The sequence below is a fragment of the Cyprinus carpio genome, chromosome A14 (genome assembly GCF_018340385.1).
Source record: "Cyprinus carpio isolate SPL01 chromosome A14, ASM1834038v1, whole genome shotgun sequence".
Taxonomy (NCBI): Eukaryota; Metazoa; Chordata; class Actinopteri; order Cypriniformes; family Cyprinidae; genus Cyprinus; species Cyprinus carpio.
In genome coordinates this window covers 5,663,717-5,684,256 of record NC_056585.1, presented here as the reverse complement: position 1 = coordinate 5,684,256, position 20,540 = coordinate 5,663,717, and the positions used below count along the sequence as shown (strand labels likewise).

At 36.9% G+C, this 20,540-nt stretch overlaps 1 protein-coding gene across 9 annotated transcripts; it reads right to left on the bottom strand.

Moving 5' to 3' along the window:
- Positions 1-13,718: 13,718 nt before the first annotated feature.
- On the bottom strand, positions 13,719-18,963 carry LOC109093846. 9 transcript variants are annotated; one of them, XM_042769765.1, is made up of 8 exons: positions 18,758-18,963; positions 18,335-18,436; positions 16,878-17,664; positions 16,202-16,329; positions 15,785-15,936; positions 15,549-15,703; positions 13,985-14,067; positions 13,719-13,883 (listed from the first exon to the last, which is right to left on the bottom strand). In XM_042769765.1, the coding sequence occupies exons 3-8, from the start codon at positions 17,648-17,650 to the stop codon at positions 13,801-13,803; spliced, it is 1,374 nt and encodes a 457-aa protein (XP_042625699.1). In that variant the 5' UTR covers positions 17,651-17,664; positions 18,335-18,436; positions 18,758-18,963; the 3' UTR covers positions 13,719-13,800. The 9 variants fall into 9 exon arrangements, with proteins under 9 accessions (XP_042625699.1, XP_042625695.1, XP_042625694.1 ...); XM_042769761.1 differs by having other exon boundaries at positions 16,878-17,685; positions 18,369-18,436; XM_042769760.1 differs by having other exon boundaries at positions 16,878-17,680; positions 18,369-18,436.
- Positions 18,964-20,540: the final 1,577 nt, after the last annotated feature.

Here is a 20,540-nt window from a genome sequence, read left to right as displayed (position 1 = left end):
CTGGTGAAGTCTTCTCTTGATTTTTGATTTTGACACAAATACATCTACCTCCTGGAGAGTGTTCTTGATCTGGCCAGCTGTTGTGAAAGGGTGTTTCTTCACCAGGGAAAGAATTCTTTGGTCATCCACCACAGTTGTTTTCCATGGTCTTCCAGGTCTTTTGGTGTTGCTGAGCTCACCGGTGCATTCTTTCTTTTTAAGAATGTTCCAAACAGTTGATTTGGCCACACCTAATGTTTTTGCTATCTCTCTGATGGGTTTGTCTTGTTTTTTCAGCCTAATGATGCTTTGCTTCACTGATAGTGTCAGCTCTTTGGATCTCATATTGAGAGTTGACAGCAACAGATTCCAAATGCAAATAGCACATTTGAAATGAACTCTGGACCTTTTATCTGCTCCTTGTAAATGGAATAATGAGGGAATAACACACACTTGGCCATGGAACAGCTGAGCACCCTTACGAAAAAGAAGTTTATTCAAGTGTGCTATTAGTATACTTCTTTTAAACTAAAAATAGGAAAGTATGCTTTTAGTTTACTTTTTATGTACTTTTTAGAAATGGGCTTTATGTATTCCTCAGAAATATACTTAAATTGACATTTAAGTATACTTGACTTATACTTACAAAAAGTCTAAATATACTTGAACTTTACTTAAGTATACTTAATAAAATAAACTTGAAGTATACTACTTTTTGGTAAGGGCAGCCAATTGTCCCATTACTTTTGGTCCCTTAAAAAGTGGGAGGCACATATACAAACTGTTGTAATTCCTACAACGTCACCTGATTTGGATGTAAATACCCTCAAATTAAAGCTGAAAGTCTGCAGTTAAAGCACATCTTGTTCCTTTCATTTAAAATCCATTGTGGTGGTGTATAGAGCCAAAAAGATTAGAATTGTGTCGATGTCCCAATATTTATGGACCTGACTGTAATTACGGATTATAATGACATATACTGTGTTTTTACGCATTGTGTTGCATCGCGCCGCGTAAACATAAAACAATGTCTGCATTTGTGTTTGGAGAAACGACGAACAACAAGCGCTACTCTTCACCAGCGGTTCTCAATTCCAGTCCTTGCACCCCCCAGCTCTGCATATTTTGTATGTCTCTCTATGTTAACCCACCTGATTCAGATAATCAGCTCATTAGAAGTGAGCTCCGTGCATGAACTGTGTTCCCATTGACATGGTCCCTACACAGTGTTCATTAACACTAATCCACCTAATCAGGGGAAATCTGTTGAAGTTTACATCACTTCGGAACATTCATTCACGGTTTTGCGCTCTGCAACGTCTTCACACACGGACAAGTGTGACATCATATACCTCTGTAAAAAAAATACAATTTAAATTCACATCTTGCACACTTCAATGCACTTTGAATGGAACATATACATTAGCTTACTACAGTGAGAATCAAAGTTAAGCCTTATTTCTTTGCGTGAACATTTGGGTTGCGTTATGCAAATCTTCCCACATCATGACATAGAAATTTGGGGGAGTGTTTAAACGAGGCATTTTAGGAGGGCGTGGATGAGTCTTAACTCTTATAAAGAATATTTTAGGGGTGGCTAACTCGGGTCCTGGAGAGCCGCAGCCCTGCAGAGTTCAGCTAACCCTAATTAAAACTCACCTGCCTGTAGCTTCCTATTCAGACCTTGATTAGCTTGTTCAGGTGTATTTAACTGGGGTTGAAGCAAAACTCTGCAGGGCTGTGGCTCTCCAGGACCGACGTTCGCCACCCCTGTAATATTTCTTTGGGTTTTAGACTTTAGTCTTTACAACTTTAGGGATCTTATCTATTCACGAACAGCTTGTAACACTCCAAAGAGCAAGGAAAACTTGAAATCGCATCATATGACCCCTTTAATGGTAAGTGATCAATTTGCTTTATGTAATTGATGCACCGTTTTTTTCTGGATCGTAGTTAAAGTGCTCCATTATGGATTTTTTTTTTTATTACCTTTTATGCAGTGTGTAACACAGCTCTAAGTGAATGAAAACATCCTGCAAAGTTTTAAATCTACAAGCTCAATGAGTAGGTACTTTCACTAACTACTTACATAACAAGCGCTAAAAGAGTAAGTACTCTACAGCCATATCTCATTAAAGGGGTCATATGATGCGATTTCAAGGTCTCCGTTCTCTTTGGCGTGTTACAAGCTCTTGGTGCATAAAGAAGATCTGTAAAGTTGCAAAGACTAAAGTCTCAAATGCAAAGAGATATTCTTTATCAAAGTTAAGTCAACCACTCCTACCTAAAATGGCTCATTCTAACACGCCCCCACATCTCTACGTCTCTACGGAAGATTTGTATAACACCCCCCAAATGTTCACTCAAAGAAAGAATGTGCAACTTTGATTCTCGCTGAAGTATTGTTGCTGCCGCAACCGTCGTTGTGGAGATGCTGTGTGTTTCATTGTGAAAGAGAAACTACTTTGTTTGCCCTTCCTAAAGAGGACGATATCCACTTCGTCATGCCTAGAGCTGATCCGAGCTGGTCGCTGAGGAAATACATCAACTTCGCGCTGTGAATCACAGATCGGCTTTCACCATGGACGAAGCCGAGTCCAGCCTGGGGTCATCACATGTAGTTGCCCACCGGCTGCTCCTTCATCTAATATGCCGGCCACACCGTTCTCAAGCCCACCAGCCGTTCCTCACTCTAGGCCGCCGTCCTTTCCTCAGTTCAAACTTTGCAAGGACAGTCTGGCACTTCTGACTCACAGCCTGTAAGTAATTTTTTTTTTTTTTTTACATTTAAAGAATTTTCCACTGATGATTAAAACATGAGTTTTGAGCAGTGTAGAGTAGCGCTTGTTGTTTGTCCTTTCTCCAGACATGGTTTATGTTTACGCAGCGTGGTAGGCAATGCAATGCGTAAAAAGACAGTATAAGTCATTATAATCAGTAACTATGTCCTCACTGGATGCAACAAATGCCTTGTTTATAATGGGTTTTATTGGTTTTGTCTAGGGGTGCACCGATCAAGATCGGCTGATCATTAATGCGCATCTTGTCAGTAAAGCCGGTTCTCTAATCAGCGGTAAATTCCATCAGGTGCGTGATTTCACATAGAGCAGCTGTTACCATTGGCGCCGTATGGGGGGGAAGTTAGGACAATTCCAAGGGCCCCTGACTGACAGGGCCCCCGACAAATAGATAAAAACTAATTTAACATTTTTATTATATTATACACTATATAAACCATCATCATTGAGTATATTTCAAAAAATAATAAAATGAATGATGTCTTTGATTTTACTTATTTTGGCAATAAAAGTTAAATATCACCATTGACCAAAAAATAAAACATCCATATTGACCGACCACCCCCTGTATCTGCATGAAATGGTCCTGCCTTAGCGCACTCATCAGCGACGGTGTGTTTAGTTAGTTGCAGACAGTCAATCAATGCACTGCACGCTAGAAATACAGAGACCATAATGTTAAGTAGTAAAATAAAATCTGGTTTTCAGAAAAGGAAAGAGAGAAAAGAGAGAGAGGAAAGACAAAAGAAAGGGTGTCGTTCTGTATCCCACATTTTCACCAAGAAAGGTGGGTAATGTTAGCCTTTAGTCTGTGTGTGGTATTAACCTGTTGTCCAGAGTGAAATAAGCTAGCTAGCTGCAGGCTAGTGTTAGCCTGCATTTCATCAACATTTAATCAGTGCAGGGAAACGTTTATCAAGATATTCATATTAAATCATTGTCCATGCCCCTTTTATCAGACTTAACAAGAGATGAGTCAGCAGCACCCCAGTCTCCCCATAACTGCACCCCTCCCTGTCCCAGTGAAGAGCAACACTGTGTTAATGACTTAACAGCATTCCAGGGAGTCTGTGTGGGGTCCTCTGTCTCTCTTGCTCTTTTTGTACCATAACAAAAAAGAAAATGAAATATTTATTAATGACAGAAATCAAAATTATTTTCTCACATAATGACCATTAGAAATATAAATTATTAAAAAAAAAAAAAAAAAAAAAAAACTTGTCTGTACTGGATGCAGTTAGAAACAATGAGTAGCTTACCTCAACCTGCATGTAAGTTACAGACAGTATTAAAATAGTCCAGTTGGATGTGTTCATTTAGACTGAATTTTGGCCGTTAAATGACATCTATAGATACAGACTTTATTATTCCCATCATGAAGGGCAATTTATTTGAGAAGCTTACACACACACACACACACACACACACACACACACAAATCTATCGTATATAATGTATGTAATCAAGTGGTGGTAATACAGAACTATAGGTAATTTGTGTCAATGTTCTGTAGTGTTAGTGTCATTTATTGGGTATATGGCATATTTTAATGTACTGTATATATCACAGTATATAAAAATGTTACATAGTATTCCTTTAATCAAACATTTAACGTTAAAAAAAATCTACAAACCTTTCAACAAAGGAAACATTTATTAACACCTTCAATATTGCATCAAATATTGAACTGCATACTGTATGCAGACTTGCATTTACAAATCACCAGCAGTAAATATTGTGCTAGTACTAGTATTGAACTACAAGAAGCAAGACAGTTGCAAGCCTTTGATTAGAGTTATGTAAAGCTTTTGATGGGACAGTTAGGTCCTACAGATGTGTTGACAACAGCTGCACAGAGGGGGCCCAATTAGATTTCTTTGTCATGGGGCCCAAAATTCCTGGCGGCGCCCCTGGCTGTTACTACACGGAGCCGTTGTTAACTGACAAGCTGCGCAAATCCACGTTCATTATCAGCGTTTATTTGCACAGCTTGTCAACAATGTTAACAACAGCTCCATGTAGTAACAGCTGCTCTATGTGAAATCACGCACCTGATGGAATTTACCGCTGATTAGAGAACCGGCTTTACTGACGAGATGCGCATTAATGATCGGCGCACCCCTAGTTTTGTCTCGTTGAGCCGGGACACACGGTATGTATGACAGAATTTTAAGGGCGTAACATTTCCGTCACAGCCAGCGCACTGGAGAGCTGGCCAATCAGAGCACACCTTGCTATTCCGAATGATCAGCTTTGTAAAAATCAACGCATTTCAGAAAGGCGGGGCATACAGGAGCAACAATAATGTACAGTATGTGGAAAATTATTTGATTTTTTTTTTTAACCTTATAAACACATTGCATTACATCAAATAACCACATAATGTTCTTTTTAGCAATGTCATAGGTTTAAGTATGACTTTAAGTATGACTGTGATCCAGGCATCATCTGCCATGTTGACGTTATCATTTGACTTAAGACGTTATAACAAGCACAACAACTTAAAAGATACAAGCGACAGGTTTAACTGATCTCTCTGTAAATATTTTGACATTTATAAAAATTTCCTCATGTTGTGGTCTTGTTGAAGAAACAGCTCCCCTTTTATTGTGATTGTAGTATAACCAATAAATTTTGGGTTGATTTAAATACTTATATTTTTAACCCTACTAATATGACCCACAGTTTAATCCTTAAGTATGTTATATTTTTTATGAAGACCCAAAATCATTATCTCTTGAATATGTAAAACCAATTACAAACTAATACAACAACAAAAACCCACTCAAAACCCCCTTTTTCGTGTTGATAACCCTCTTGTTTCATCCCTCTGGCTTATAAACAACAACAACTGCAATATTATGATGCATTGATTATATGAATATTATAATTATTCAAAGATATTTAAACTTGTCATTGTGCCTTTTGTGTGTGTGTGTGTGTGTGTGTGTGTGTGTGTGTGTATATAATCTCATACTATGATGTATGCAAACCCATTATATTTATGTATATTTCTGCTTTTTGTCATTGTGATTGTTAATTGTTAAAGATACAACCAGCTTTCCCTGTGCTTGTATGTAATTATAAGTTAATAATAATAAATAAAGTAAAAAAAGAACATAAGACGGACAGGTCCACTAACGCCTCATAGCATCAGTAACTCCACAACCCTTCCTAGTATGTTTTCCTCAGCGTTTGTAATATTTGTAATATCTGCACAAAGGAGACATTGATCAGCTGCTGGAGAAGACTGTTAATTTGACATTTGAAAAATTTAAGTATTACTACTTAAAAATTATGATTACCCCAGAATGCATTGCTAGCCCACCCCAACACTTATGAACAATAATAATGATAAATGCTGACAAATAATTAATTTTATACATACATATATAAATATATAGTAAAACAAGCAAAATGTAAAAAAAAAATTAATATGCTATTGCTTCTCAGTTTTCAGTCAAGTAATGAATTAATGCACAAGTTAATAAAACAATTATATTTTATTTACTGAAAACAGGAAACATGAATAAATGAGTAAAAGAATAAATAAAAGTAACCATGACAATAAATAAATACAAGTCATCGACACATGAAACAAAGCTTTATTCAAACATATTGTTCGAACAAACATGTATTCGCAGGCAGTGAATCCACATCATACTGCCATCTAAACACAGCTGTGCCAGTTCTGCAGCATTATTCTGAATGAGCAGCTGACCACCATGTCCACCTTCACCTGTCTCTGCCGTCCATCACGTCATTGCTGCTGTCAGACTGAATCGGATCATGGATAGGAAAGGTTCATCGAGGCTATCATTGACTGAGTGCAGAGAGGGGATGAGGAAGACCATGATGACACCCTGAACCACACAACCCTGAACACAGGGTTTCTACAGACATGAACAAGTTAAATTTAAGACTTTTTAAGACCTTTTTAATACCACCTTATATGAAATTTAAGACTTAAACCTGTAATGGAAATACACATTTCATTACATTCATATATGTAATATTTAATGTGATTAAATTATAAAGAAAACTAAATATCACTACTGTAATAAATGATATTTATTACTACGATATACAGTGAACGTTTAATGTCAGCAGACAATATTCCATACAAAATATCCCTTCAAAATAACTGCATCACTGAGATTTTTGGTAGAGTTAACGATTTATTTTGAAGCAATATTTTCATCAGTGTTCTGTTCTATCAGCTTTTACATATTTAAATCTGCATATTTTTATTTACCTTTACAAAGGCCTGTTTTTAGATGTATGCATCATCTTTCATGTCAAATTATTACAATTTATCAATAAATTCAATATACACTATAGGGCTGCTACAAGGCAGATTAAATCATTTATACTGCAAATAACAATAATTACAACTGCAATAATGTTATTAGATTAATGTTTTAAATGCATTTATGAATATACAAATAAAAAATGTTGAGGGGAAAAATGCATACTTTCCAACATACTTCTGAACTAAACGACCAGTAAGTGGCGGTAAGTCACATAATGAGTGAGTCACTGAATCATTCATTCAACTGATTGAGTGTGTTATCACGCTGGTATCTTAAGGACTTTCCTGGACAGCAGACTCCTAAAGTTTTTTATATTATTTATATTCTGTGTGGTGGTCAGATAGAAATTAATATTTTCCAATAAGTTTAAGTTGATTTTTACCTTTTATTGGCATTTTACCTTTATAAAGCCATTTTTTTCTATAAGTGTGCATTATCTTTTGAGTCAAATTCTTACATTTAATCAGTGAATAAGAATAATAAGACATTTGGGCTGTTACCAAGCAAATAAAATCAGTATCAACAAAATTCATCTTTGCAATTCAGACATAAGCTGCACCTGAAGTGGCATTTAGAAGTATTTACACACTGTTTAATGCAGAACATGAATGCATTTAACCTGCGGTTACAAATGCATAAATAATTTGTTATATTAAACATAAAACGATGAGTACTGATATTTGAAAAACGCCAGTAGGTGGCAGAAAGTCACTGTTATTAAGTGAGTCATTGCGATTGAACCGAATCATTTAAACAGTTGATTCATTCAGAAACAAAAAGGCAACTCTGTCAAGTTGCTCAAATTATTTAAATTGCTCATTCTTTTTGTTGGGTGAAATAATGCAAAAACAGGCAATATGATGTCTAAAACGTAAGTCTCTTAATAAAACTTCTAGTTTATTGACCTGTTGTAAAAAAAAAAAAATATTACATTTGTATAAAAAACAAGGCATTCTTCCATGTGAAATTGATTAACAGCAGCATCTCTACTTCCTCCGCAAACTGAGGAGAGCCAGAGCCCCACCCCCCATCATGTACACCTTCTACAGAGGCACCATCGAGAGCATTCTGACTAGCTGCATCACTGTGTGGTATAACGCCTGCAACGCGTCCTGCCGGAAGACTCTGCAACCATAGTGAGAGCAGCTGAGAAGATCATTGTGATCATTCCCCTTTGTATTTTATGGAACCGTCTCACTCGAAAAAGCCCCTCTGCATTGCAGTGATCCACTCACCCGTCACACAGCTTCTTCATCTGCTGGACAGTTCAAGTTCAGGCTGTCAGGAAGCTTAACCCTCGCTCCCGAACTTGCCCCCCCCCCCTTCCCTCTTCTGCCCCAGGCACCACTGAACTATGGCATGGCCCCCCAAAAAGTCCCCCCCCAGTCCTTCCACTCCCCCCTCCCTCTAACATACGATGACATGCACCAGTCACTACAGCATGGGTCTGCTCAAACATTTCACCATGGAACTGACGTCAACCACCTCATAAGTCAGTTTAATAAAAATAACTGCTCTACCCTTTCACTTTAATCAGACTGAATAAGCTATTTTTTTATGCACTAAAAATCTTTTTATCTGCACTGTTTGTTCACTGGTTTGCACTCTATCTGCCATGTGCCTTGCGCTGCTTTTATAAAAGCGTTTTTTTTCTATTTTGTCTTTTTTACATTCCCTTATTGTATAATCTTAATATTTGATCTAGATTTTTAGGCTCTACTGTTAGTGTTAACTGTATGCTCTGAGAGTAACGCAATTTCGATTCTCTGTATGTATGTACTGTACATTTGGAAGAATTGACAATAAAGCAGACTTGACTTGACTTGACTTAACTATATGACGTGGTATAAATATACACATTTTCTGCCCCTATGTCTTGAATTTGTGATCATTCGGTTTGTATTTTACTGAAACATGCAGTGAAAGAGCACACTGTACATGTGCACGCGCACTAGACTTCATGTAATGCGCGCACTCTGTAGGTGTTTTTAATGTTTTTTTTGCGTTGTGAGAATGAGCAAAATAGCTCACTTGTCATGATATAACTTAATTATATCATGTTATGAATAAACTAAACTGTGAATTTTTCCCTGAATTTTTAATTTTTTAGTGTGTTTCTTCTGAGTTTATGTGTGCTGTTACGCTCATTTGTTCTGAAGTCTCTCACAAAGAGACAGAGTGAGTCTCAGCGCGAACTTGTATTCTGTATTCTGCTAACTTACTGCAATTCTCTCTGATGAGAGTAACTTACCGCTGGGAAGAAAAAATCTTCTGAAAGCACTGAACTGTTAAGCAGAAGGTTACTGGTTCGATCTCTGCAGTCGTTACCACTGGTGTGTCCTTCAGCAAGGCTCTTTACTCCAGGTGGCTGCAGGCGGATTGGGGTCCCTGTAATAAGAGCACTGTAAGTCACTTTGGATAAAAGTGTCTGACATGAATAAATGTAAATGTGATTTTTGTAAATCCTTTTTTGTGTCTTGGGCACAAATGCTCAATAAAGCTACTAATTTCAGTTTATTTCTTCAAGGTACTACTATAATATAAAAGGATGCATATATTTCATACAGTTTCTATTTGGGGGATTTAAAGGGTTAGTTCATCCAAACATATAAATTCAGTCATTATTTACTCGCCTCCACACTGTTCAATCCTTTTGTGTTTTATTTATTTTTCGGAACACAAAAGGTGATTTTAGTTAAGTTTGTCCTGCAGGGTTCTGTTCATAAAATAACACAAAATAGACCCATATTCACAAAATACTCGACACTATATTATAATACTCTTTAAAATTTTTTTCACATTTCCCCCCTTTTTCACAAAAACCGCCGTCACCTGCTCCACCACAAAAGCTCCTCTGCAGCGAATGCACAGAAATCAAGAATCAGAAAAGTGCTGTAATAACTCTGTTTGAAATTGCAATATTTAAAATAAACTACAACTTAAGGTTTAAAAGTATGTTTTATTAATTTTTGTAGTGTACTCACTGAGAGTCTTTGATGGCAACATTCCTTCATCAGTATCACTGCACTGAATAAACACACGTGTCTCATCTGTCCCTGTAAGATCCTCTGTGATTTATCTGCTCAATTCTACATTTACATGTTGTGTTAACTCACTTTTTATCTAACACAAGTGCTCCACAATTTATCAACAGTACTAATAGACAAATAAAATAGATAACTCACGTTTAGTTACTTGATGTAGATTTGTTTATTTACATTACTTACATTCATCTAAAGCAGTGTTGACAGTGAATTCTACATAATAGCACACATACATCACTCAGATGTCTGTTTCATGTTGTGATGTGCTCATTTTCTGTCACATATTAAATAGACATTTAGTAATTGTCTTTAAGATGTATATGGTTTATGTATTTTTTGGTTTGTAATACATTTGTAAACACCCTCGTCGCTGTCCTCCATCATGTACGATGATGACGTATCCTCTCGCGTGGGCTTCTGGGATTGAAGTGTCCATCAATGAGCACTTCAGAATCTGGACTGAAGCAGTAGGACATCCGGGGATTTCTCGCCTACTCTTTTATGAATACTGAGGTTTTGGACATACTACTTTCTTCACATACTCGTTCTCCTACTATATAGTAGGCAAGTAGGCATATTCGGACACACTTTAAGTAGATGCACATCGAATCTCACGAGAATTGGTACGTTACCCAGGTAATTCTCACCTACTCTTTTATGAATACTAAGGATTCGGACATACTTATTCACTCGCCTACTGCTTTTCCCCTACTATATAGTAGAGAAGTAGGCGGTTTCGGATGCAGCCAGTGTGTTTGTGCTGCTTAAATATTCCTGATGACAGGAAACAGGTGTGCATGCAATCAGTTCCTGGGCAGAGGGTGTTATGGGAAATGGAGTCCGGGATACAGTGGCAAAGGTCTGGGATGGAGTGCCCTCTAGAGGAGCTCATGGGTACTCCAGCTTGAGATTATGAACAAATTCAGACAAATAAATAAAAGATACCATAAATCCCTCCAAAACGTCACAACTGTACAGTAAAATAATAATAATAATTAAGTGAGTAAGGTTTTTTCATTTGTTTGAAAGAAAAATAAAACTAAATTGTTACAATATCACATTTTACGGTCTGATTATGTAATCTAGTTGGACAGAACAAGGATTGCTGTTGTCCTATATGTGTAATAACAACAAACAAATCATAACATTAGCCTATTTCAACTAGATGAGAGATAGCTGCATACCATTTATCTTTTGCGCATTTTCCCTCTTCTTTTTGTGAGGTGACGTAAAATAAAGGGAATAAAGTGAAAATGAAATGAATGAATGAGATGAAACGCTCGGAGCGTGTGCGTTGACTAAATTCTGCACTTCCGCGAATTTTCTCATAATTTCTCAACATAATCAAAGTGCAGATGTGCGTGAGATGTAAAAGATTTATTTCACAGTGTAGACAGCATCATTGATTATAACAGGAGTTTTTTGAGAGTGCTTGAACTCGAGCTAGACTACAGTCAGTTTTGTTCTCTGATCATTTAAATGTTCTTTGCTCGCTTTTGGTGTATTTTTTTAATTCGCTGTTTGAATAACTGTGGAAATGAAAGCGTAGCTTACAATGTTTTTATTAAACTGTGATCAAGTGAAATACAAATTCAGTCGCATTAAAATATTTTATAGCTTGACCCCCATATCTAGTTCTGGCTAAAAAGGCAGGTTTATGTTGCGCGTTGGGTAAACATTAGGCTACTTTTAGCCGTACCTTGGAGTTGGTTCACCCTCCGTATGCGTCTGACTGAGGGTTTTTTTCTGGGCACACACTCCGAGTCCCGAGCAGTTATTGACCCTCACGCTCACAGACAAATACATACAAAACTATGTTAAAAAAAACTCTCTGCAAGTAACTTTAACAATGAATAATCTATATTTAATTTACACTGTGGAGTACAGATCAACCGGTCGACTGGACATTTTTGTTTATTTTCAGCTGATCTCTGTTCAAGACTTGCACACAAACTGAACTGCAATCATTTTCCAAAATGTTATTTGTGTGGAGAAATTATGAAGTGTGTAAACAGTCGTTAACAAGAGACACTTAAGACAAACACAAAGAGAAGTTCATGATGGGTGAAATATTGGAAGAAAATCCTGGATATTGAATTGGGGGTAAATGAGTGTATGTCTGAGGGGAACTGTTTTCAGAAAAGTTTACATGGGGTTTTCTTTTCAATCTTGTCCATGTATAATGCATTTAAAGTAGTGTTTCAGCATATTATCATCTAAAAACATTTGCAAGAATTAGATGTTTTGTTTCCAGTCAAGAACTTGGAGAAACTTGTTCAAAGGAAGGGTTGTCTTTATCACCAGCAGGGTGGACTATTGTAATGGTCCTCCTCACCGGCCTTCACAAGAAGACCATTAGACAGCTGCAGCTCATCCAGAACACTGCTGCCAGAATTCTGACTAGAACCAGAAGATCTGAGCATATCACACCAGTCCTCAGGTCCTTACACTGGCTTCCAGTTATATTTAGGATTGATTTTAAAGTAATTTTACTCGTTTATAAATCAGTCAATGACCTAGGACCAAAATATATTGCAGATATGTTCACTGAATATAAACCTAACAGAGCACTCACATCATTAGGATCGAGTCAGTTAGAAATACCAAGGGTTCACACAAAACAAGGAGAGTCCGCCTTTAGTTACTATGCCGCCCGCAGCTGGAATCAGCTTCCAGAAGAGATCAGATGTGCTAAAACATTAGTCACATTTAAATGACTCAAAACTCATCTGTTTAGCTGTGCATTTATTGAATGAGCGCTGTGCGATGGCCGAACCGATTGCACTGTATTTTACATATTCACTGTATTTTATGTAAAATCATTTTCTATTTTTAACTGTTTTAAATTTATTTTAAATAAGTAAATTTTTAAATAATTTCCAAATTTTTAAAATTGCTTGTTTTATTTTTGTTATTATTTTTCATGATTATTTTACTTTCTTTTATGTAAAACACTCTGCATTACCATTGTGTACGAAACGTGCTATATAAATAAACTTGCCTTGCCTTGTTTATAAACACAGCGCTGCTTTGTTTACAGCGGCAACCAAGGAAACGCTGCTGTAGCGCCACCTGGTGTCAGAGAGTGAATCTGGTCTCATTTAGTCTGCTGTTTTTCCTGAAGAATCATTTTATTTGTGTCTTTATTCTATATATTCATTTCGCTGTTGCTTGTAATTTGTTTATTTGTTCTTATTTGGCGGACTGTTAACTTGTCTTTAATAATGTTTTTGAACTTTATATTTGTTAGGCTTCTAGTTTTTGCTGCGGTATCAAAATTGGAATAGAGAATTGTACAACTGAATTGGTTTTTAAAATTTTGGTGTCATATAAGCTTATTTATTAGAATAAAAGATAACATGGGTCAAAAACAGTGATAACAGCAACTATTTTATTTTTTTGTGAAAGGGCCAGTGAAAATAGTGGCAACTCAAGTAAAAATTTGAACCACTGGCCCGGCTGGACCAGTAGGAAAACATCCCTGTATCTGATGGGCACTGTTCAAGAAACTAAACTATAACCAAAATAATAATAATACAATAAAATAAAATAAAAACCAAACAGGAGACTATGAAATGGGCATATAGTAGATATTGTGAAGTATTCATAAGATTGTACAGTAATGAAGAATGACAAAGGTCTGTATTTTGCTGATTACTGTGAACATTATTTCCTGTTGTGACTGTAACAGGAGATCAGATATTTCTCCCACTGTAAGGACTGCTGTCTGGTTTGTTCTGGGACGTCACCTGAGAAATCAACATCATACATGTTACTATGAAGAGATTACTGTCCATTGTGTTATTATCCACAGTACATGTCATATGATACTTAAAAAGGAGCCACTCACTTCTCTTCAGACTCCTGGGTTTGTTACATTCATGAATGGCAAATCTATTCAGAGCAAGTCTGACAGACAGAGAGTCTCCTCTCCTGAGAGAATCAAACACAAAGCACAGATATTAGAAGTTACTATTAATTATAAACTGCTGAGACTGAGTTTGAATCCAGGCAAATGCACATCAGAGTCAAATCTAAAGAGAAAAACCTCACGTACTTAAAGTTTGACTGAGAGGAGGACAATCTACAATTAGGAGTGTACAGATGTAACAGTTCTGTTAGGTAATGTGGTGCCAGGCCATGCAATGCTTAAAAAGTGAGCATCATACAGGGATTAAAGCAAAAAAAAATCTGAAGCAAATGAATCTGAGCCTGAACCTTTTTCCAGGAGCGGAGCGGAGCAGGGGAGCACGTGCAAAGTATGCAATGACTGTGGCAACATTAAAAGAACACTCCACTGTTTTTGAAAATAGGCTCATTTTTCCAGCTCCCCTAGAGTTCTACCGTTTTCGAATCCATTCAGCCCAATCTCCGGGTCTGGCAGTAGCACTTTTAGCTTAGCTAAGCATAGATCAGACTGAATCTGATTAGACTCTTAGCATCTTGCTCAAAAAATGAACAAAAAGTTTCTATATTTTCCCTATTTAAAATGTGACTCTTCTGTATCTGTAGTTACATCGTGTACTTAGACTGACAGAAAATTAAACTGTGACTGTAAAATTTAGCATAGGACGCAATCTTTTCTGAAGTGGAAAAAAAGATGTTTAAACCGTACTCTGGATAAAAGAAACCACAGACAGATCTGCATCAAAAATAACTCAAGGCGCTCATGAGGTTTTGAATGTATATAAATCTGCGTATTGTCGGCATACAAATGATAATGAAGGCTGAGCGATCTCAAAAGATGGCCTAAAGGTGACAAATAAAGGTTAAAATGTAAAGGGCCTAAAACCGACCCCTGAGGAACACCACTGGAAACAGAGCTAATCTCTGACCTATAACCACCCATAGAAACAAACCGGAAGCGGTCAGTAAAATAAGACCTCAACCACTTCAAGTGAGTCCCAGACACACCAAACACTCTTTCAGGACCAAGTAAGTAATAGACTGTGATCAACAGTATCAAAAGTGGCTCTTAGATCAAGAAGAATAAGAATAGAGTGTTGCACTAGAGTCAGAAGCCATCAACACATACTTTGACAAAATCACCAAAACCACCTCAATACTTACAAAAACACAAAAAAACAACTTAAAAAAGGTTATTTACTTTGAGATGATTACACAAATGAGAGGCAAAAATATGCTAAAAACTGAAGAGTAATTTTGCCAAAAAACTGAAGATTTGACATAGGATGAACGTTATTGAAGTCGCCTGGTGCAACATTCTTTTTTTTTTTTTTTTTTAGGTACAGGGGTTACAGCAGCAATCTTTAATGATGCTGGAACAACCCCAGTCTGTAAGGAAGTGTCAGCTACCAATTTAACAAAAAAACAAAAACAAACAAAAAATTACATTTTAGAGATTTTTTTTTTTATTTCTTTAATGCTTGTTAATACATTTAAGTGAGAAGTACCTCATGGCACCAATCTTTCCCTTTTCCATGAAGAGTTCAACCAAAACTTCTCCTTCTTCTTGGTAAAGCCTGGCATAAAGAGTCTTGTTCTGCACTTTACTCTTGAACCAGTTGATCGCTTCAAAAGACCATGTTTCTCCATTCACTGGCCTCACCTACATAACACAAGATAAAACAGCTTAATGCATTAAAAATAAATAAATAAACCCTAAAGTAATATTAAAACAATCACCCACATTCGCCAGTGAGACCTGCAGCGCTTGCACAGGTATGGATGCGGTTTCTCCACACAGTTCCTTAAGATCCCAAAGAGAGACCCAAACAACATCTCCATAGTCAACCCTCCTGACCTCCACCTTAGTGTCTTTGCAATCTCTGCTGCTGGGCCCTAAAATAATCATCATCATATTTCATCACTGACATGGAAAACAGTTACATAGAGCTACTGCTAAAAATTTCAAATGAACAGTTCACCTAAAAGTGTAAATTCATGTATTCACTCAAACCTTGTCAAAGGCAGGAGGAAATAAATTGTGTTTTTTTCCAGGTGAAATAAAATCATTAAGTCTTAAAAGTTTGAAATGGCATGAGGGTGATGATAATGAAACACTGATTTTTGGGTGAACTGTTGATTTAAAATGACTTCATCTCACCTCGACTCCGACGGATTCTGATGATCTGGCCACGGCACCACATCTCTTGCTTGAGAAACCAAACCATGACATAAGCTCCAATGTCTGGGATGCGGTTCATCTCTGCTAAAGACCTACTGCTGTTCCTCCTGCGTGATCATAACAAAAACAGAAAGAGAGACATCAGTATTAGAACTGTGCAGACACAGCAACAAAAAATAAAGACATGCCATACTACTTCACCTAAAAAAAATGAGTATTTGCTGGAAAAGTACTCATTCTCAAGCCATCAAAGATGCAGATGAGTGTCTTTCTTCATTGGAACAGATTTGGAGAAATTTAGTATTAAATCACTTGCTCACCATGAGAGTCAAAACAGAGAAATACTTTGACCAGAAGCGACACTTTGAAGCTAAAATACGTCTCAGTGCTGGATTTGTTTCATCTTTTGTCTTCTCCAGATGTTAACTGATGGACTGGAGTGCTGTGGATTATTGTGGTGTTTTTAATCAGCTGTTTGGACTCTCATTCTGACGGCACCCATTCACTGCAGAGCATCCATTGCTGAGACACTGATGCAATGCTACATTTCTACAAATCTGATGAAGAAACAAAATTTTAATCTTGGATGGACTCAGGGTGAGGACATTTTCAGCAAATTTTCATTTTTGAGTGAATTATTCCTTTCACTACTTACTGCATGATTTCAGAGAGTTCACAGAGATCTGTGTCCTTGTGTTGAATGAAGAACTTGTTTGGATGAACCACGTGGCTGATAACAACTGGAATCTCCTCAAATCTGTGACTCTGAAACTCTGGGATTGTGACATGTACAGCGTGGTCATCTTCAGTGTGGTCAGTCAGTGTGTCGGGGCTTTGACCGTCCTTCAGACGCCACGATTCTTCTGCCGAGGGACACACGCTTCGGCTGGACAGATCAGGAACTTTACAGTCAGCTTGGAAATTAAAATCTGGCACTTCATTTGGGAACGGCTCTGGCAAGGACTGATGTGCATCTGAGAAAATATCCCCAATGTCCCACAGTTCAGTGCTTGTGGCAATCATCCAGTGGTAGGAAACCTCAGCACTGCTTTCTTTCTCTGCAAACACGGGTTCAGAAACTTTGCTCTTAGAAAAGATCTTATTCTCCACATCCTTCTTGGCGCCGGTCAAAGCCGTGACTCTCTGATCCACAGAAGCTGTTGTGCTGATGTTTTGTATCAGACTAAATGAAGCCTCAGTTAGGTTTGGCCTGTATTTGACTTCAGCAGCTGATGACGGCAGTTCAGACGCTAGTTTTGATTTGCTGCTTGTTTTCAGAAAGTGAATGAGCTGAGAGCACGACAGCTTCTGACGGGGGATTTCATCACTTCCAACATTTTGCTGAATTACGTGTTTTGGATTAGGATGGATCTCACTTGGGTTGAAGAGCTGATATTGACGGCCTCTCGCGGGTGATCTCTGATTCATGTTGATCTTCTGATCTGCAAACACTTCAGGCTGTTCTTGATCAAAAACATTCAACATGTGTCATAACAGTGCTGCTGCAGGTATTTTTACTCTCATTTCAGATAAAAGTACTTTATTTGTTGCAGCATTAATAATGCTCGTTTTACCATTTGAACAATTATTTAAATATTAATTAAAAATATTGTAAACCATAGACCAGGACAAGAAATTCACCAAAGATATGAATTAATTAAATGCTCCAGATATTTAAATGTAGTAACAAAAAAAGCTATCAGAATTCACTTTCTCAAAGACGAATGCAGCTGATTGTGAAGCTAACACAGAGTCATTAAATCATCCGATTACTCTTGTGTGTGTTGTGCACGTTAGAAACAACCCTGATAGCACACGTACTGTACATCACAGAGATGTCTATTTGACGTCTGCAAGACATATTTTTTTTTTTTTTAGAGTGTTTGCTCATCTGCAATACAGCTATAGGTCGTTCCCTATCAGACGTCAAACAGACGTTTAGAAGATGTCTTTAAGATGTTTATGATTTAGAATGCATGTAAAACTGACATCTTTAAGATGTCTGTCAGATGTTTGTACACAGCAGATGCTTTCCAGATCAAGTGATCTTATCTTGCAGATGTACAGGTGCTATCTAGGAAGAGAATGTCTTCAAGGTTTTTAGTGTCTCACAGGTAGATGTTGTGAAGCAGTAGTTTTCAATCACCTTTGCTTTGGTAAAATGACAGTTGTAGAATCTGTGCTGGACAAACGAAGCTTAGAAAAAGCCTATTCCTGTAAAAAAAAAAAAAAAAAAGAAAGAAAGAAAAGAAAAAGATAAATTCTAAAAATAAATAAATAAATAAAAAGGTACATTTGACGCTGCCATAAACCAGCACCTAAAAGCATATATTCAACAACAAACATATTAAATCGATTGCATTCATTAAATCAATAAAATATCCACAATAAACGTATTGCTCATTGAAAATGGCATCTTCACCTGAGTAACATTAGCTGTAAAATAGAGGACTGGATATGATTGATTATATGAGTTAGTTTAACTAGCAGATGCTTCTTGTAGATATTAAAACGTTAAAATGTTCAATGCTTTACCTTCTCGGTGAGTTTCTTCGTTTCTCTGTTCTGAATTTGTTTCGTGGATCTTCACTGTTTAGAGTTGCTGTAAATAAGAAACGCGTTTTCTCGGGAGGATGTTCATCTTTTTGGATTAGTCGATATATTTGACGAAAATCGCTAATGTTGAGGTAATTAGAGCTACCGCTTGTGCACGAAGCAGTTCATTAAATCAAGAAAAAGCTGATGAACCACCCATCTTTGTTTTAAGTAGTGCAGTTTAGTAGTGATGTGTCGTTCGTGAACGAGCCGATTCTTTGTAGCGAACGAAAAGAGTCGACTCCCGTCTGAAAGAGCCGAATCTTCAGCTGGAGCCTTCTATTTTAGCCCAGTTTAGCAATTGTGAATGGTTTGTGTGTTGGTAAGCACGTTTTTATTCATTGTTTTCATAAATTCCTTATTTTTGATGCAGGTTTTCTTTACAAAAAAAAAAAAAAACAAACAAAAAAAAAACGACACAGGCCAGGTACACAGAGGCGTGAGCCCGATTTAAAAGTAAGCGCATAAGGTAGAAAGACACTGCATTGTTTCAGCATCGGCCTCCCCAGAGAGAGTTTTCTCAAAAACAGGACAAATAATCGCATCAGCACATCCAAGCTGAGGCATCTGATGTTTCTGAATGCCAACCTACACTAAAGACTAAAGTGTCTTAGCCTTTATTTATTTGTTTGCTGTGGTTCCGTGTCAATTGTTCAGTTAAGGTTTTATTAAAATGTTAAATAATAGTAGGCCTAACTGTATTTTTTGTAAAAAAAAAAAAAAAAAAAAAAAAAAAAAAAAAAAAAAAATGCATACAAATAAGCCTGAAAACACTGAATAAAAAATTGCTTAACAACACACAAACTATTCAGAACTGCTAAATTGGGCTCAAATGGACTCGGTGCACAAGAAGGCGTCGCTGAGCTTCCGCGACGCGAGTGTGTGCACCTACTTCCGGTCTTGCAACATTCCCGTTAAGGGGAAACTTCACATAAAAATTGGCTAGGTAGAAATAATTAATGATTTTCGAATTAAAAGTGGATAGTGGTATATCAAACCTGTGTGTTTTTATTAATATTTATCTGTTTTGTTAAAGATCTGTTGCATAAATATGTCTATAAACAGTGCAATATTTTTACTTTTTCTTTTGCATTAATTATCAGATAAAACAAATCTAGTCATGAAGTAGTCATGTATTAGTTGTATGTTTTTACAGCCTTTTTTATGTCTGATACAAAGTTAACTGTGTAAAATATTAAAATATGTTGAACAAACTGATGTATGTGCACAAATGAGATATGGATATTTATGAAGATCAATCACAGCCCATATCTCACAAGGTAAATAATTAATTATTCTAATCGCATCGTCATCTCAGCTTTCCATGTATCCAGCTATACATTATAAAAAAATGGCTACATTAGGGAAAGTTGTTCCATTGGTGGTCAGTAACGGAGTAGTTTTACTTCGTTAGTGTACTTAAGTAAATTTTTTAAGTATCTGTACTTTACAGTAGTTTTTATTTTGAGTTACTTTTACTTCACCACATTCCCAAAGCATAATATTGTACTTTTTACTTCACTACTGGTATTATGACACCGACATTTGTGCAGAGGGCCTCTGCCTTTCTCCACATGGCTCTCCAGGAGTCCTCCATGCGCTTTTCTTTTATGCTGGTGATGACTGAATGTGCGAGGTCAGTGGCAGTCTCGAGCAAAAGATCAGGGGACTGTAGAGTGTCAGACATAAACTTTGCAGAGCGGAACAGATCCTCAAAAATGAT

Excerpts from the sequence above, each read along its gene's own strand:
- LOC109093846 (XM_042769765.1), bottom strand. The coding sequence starts at position 17,650 with ATGAATCAGAGATCACCCGCGAGAGGCCGTCAATATCAGCTCTTCAAC. Across the intron at positions 16,330-16,877 it reads GAACTCTCTGAAATCATGCA|GAGGAACAGCAGTAGGTCTT; the intron begins GTAAGTAGTGAA and ends ATGATCACGCAG. Across the intron at positions 15,937-16,201 it reads CAGAATCCGTCGGAGTCGAG|GGCCCAGCAGCAGAGATTGC; the intron begins GTGAGATGAAGT and ends TGATTATTTTAG.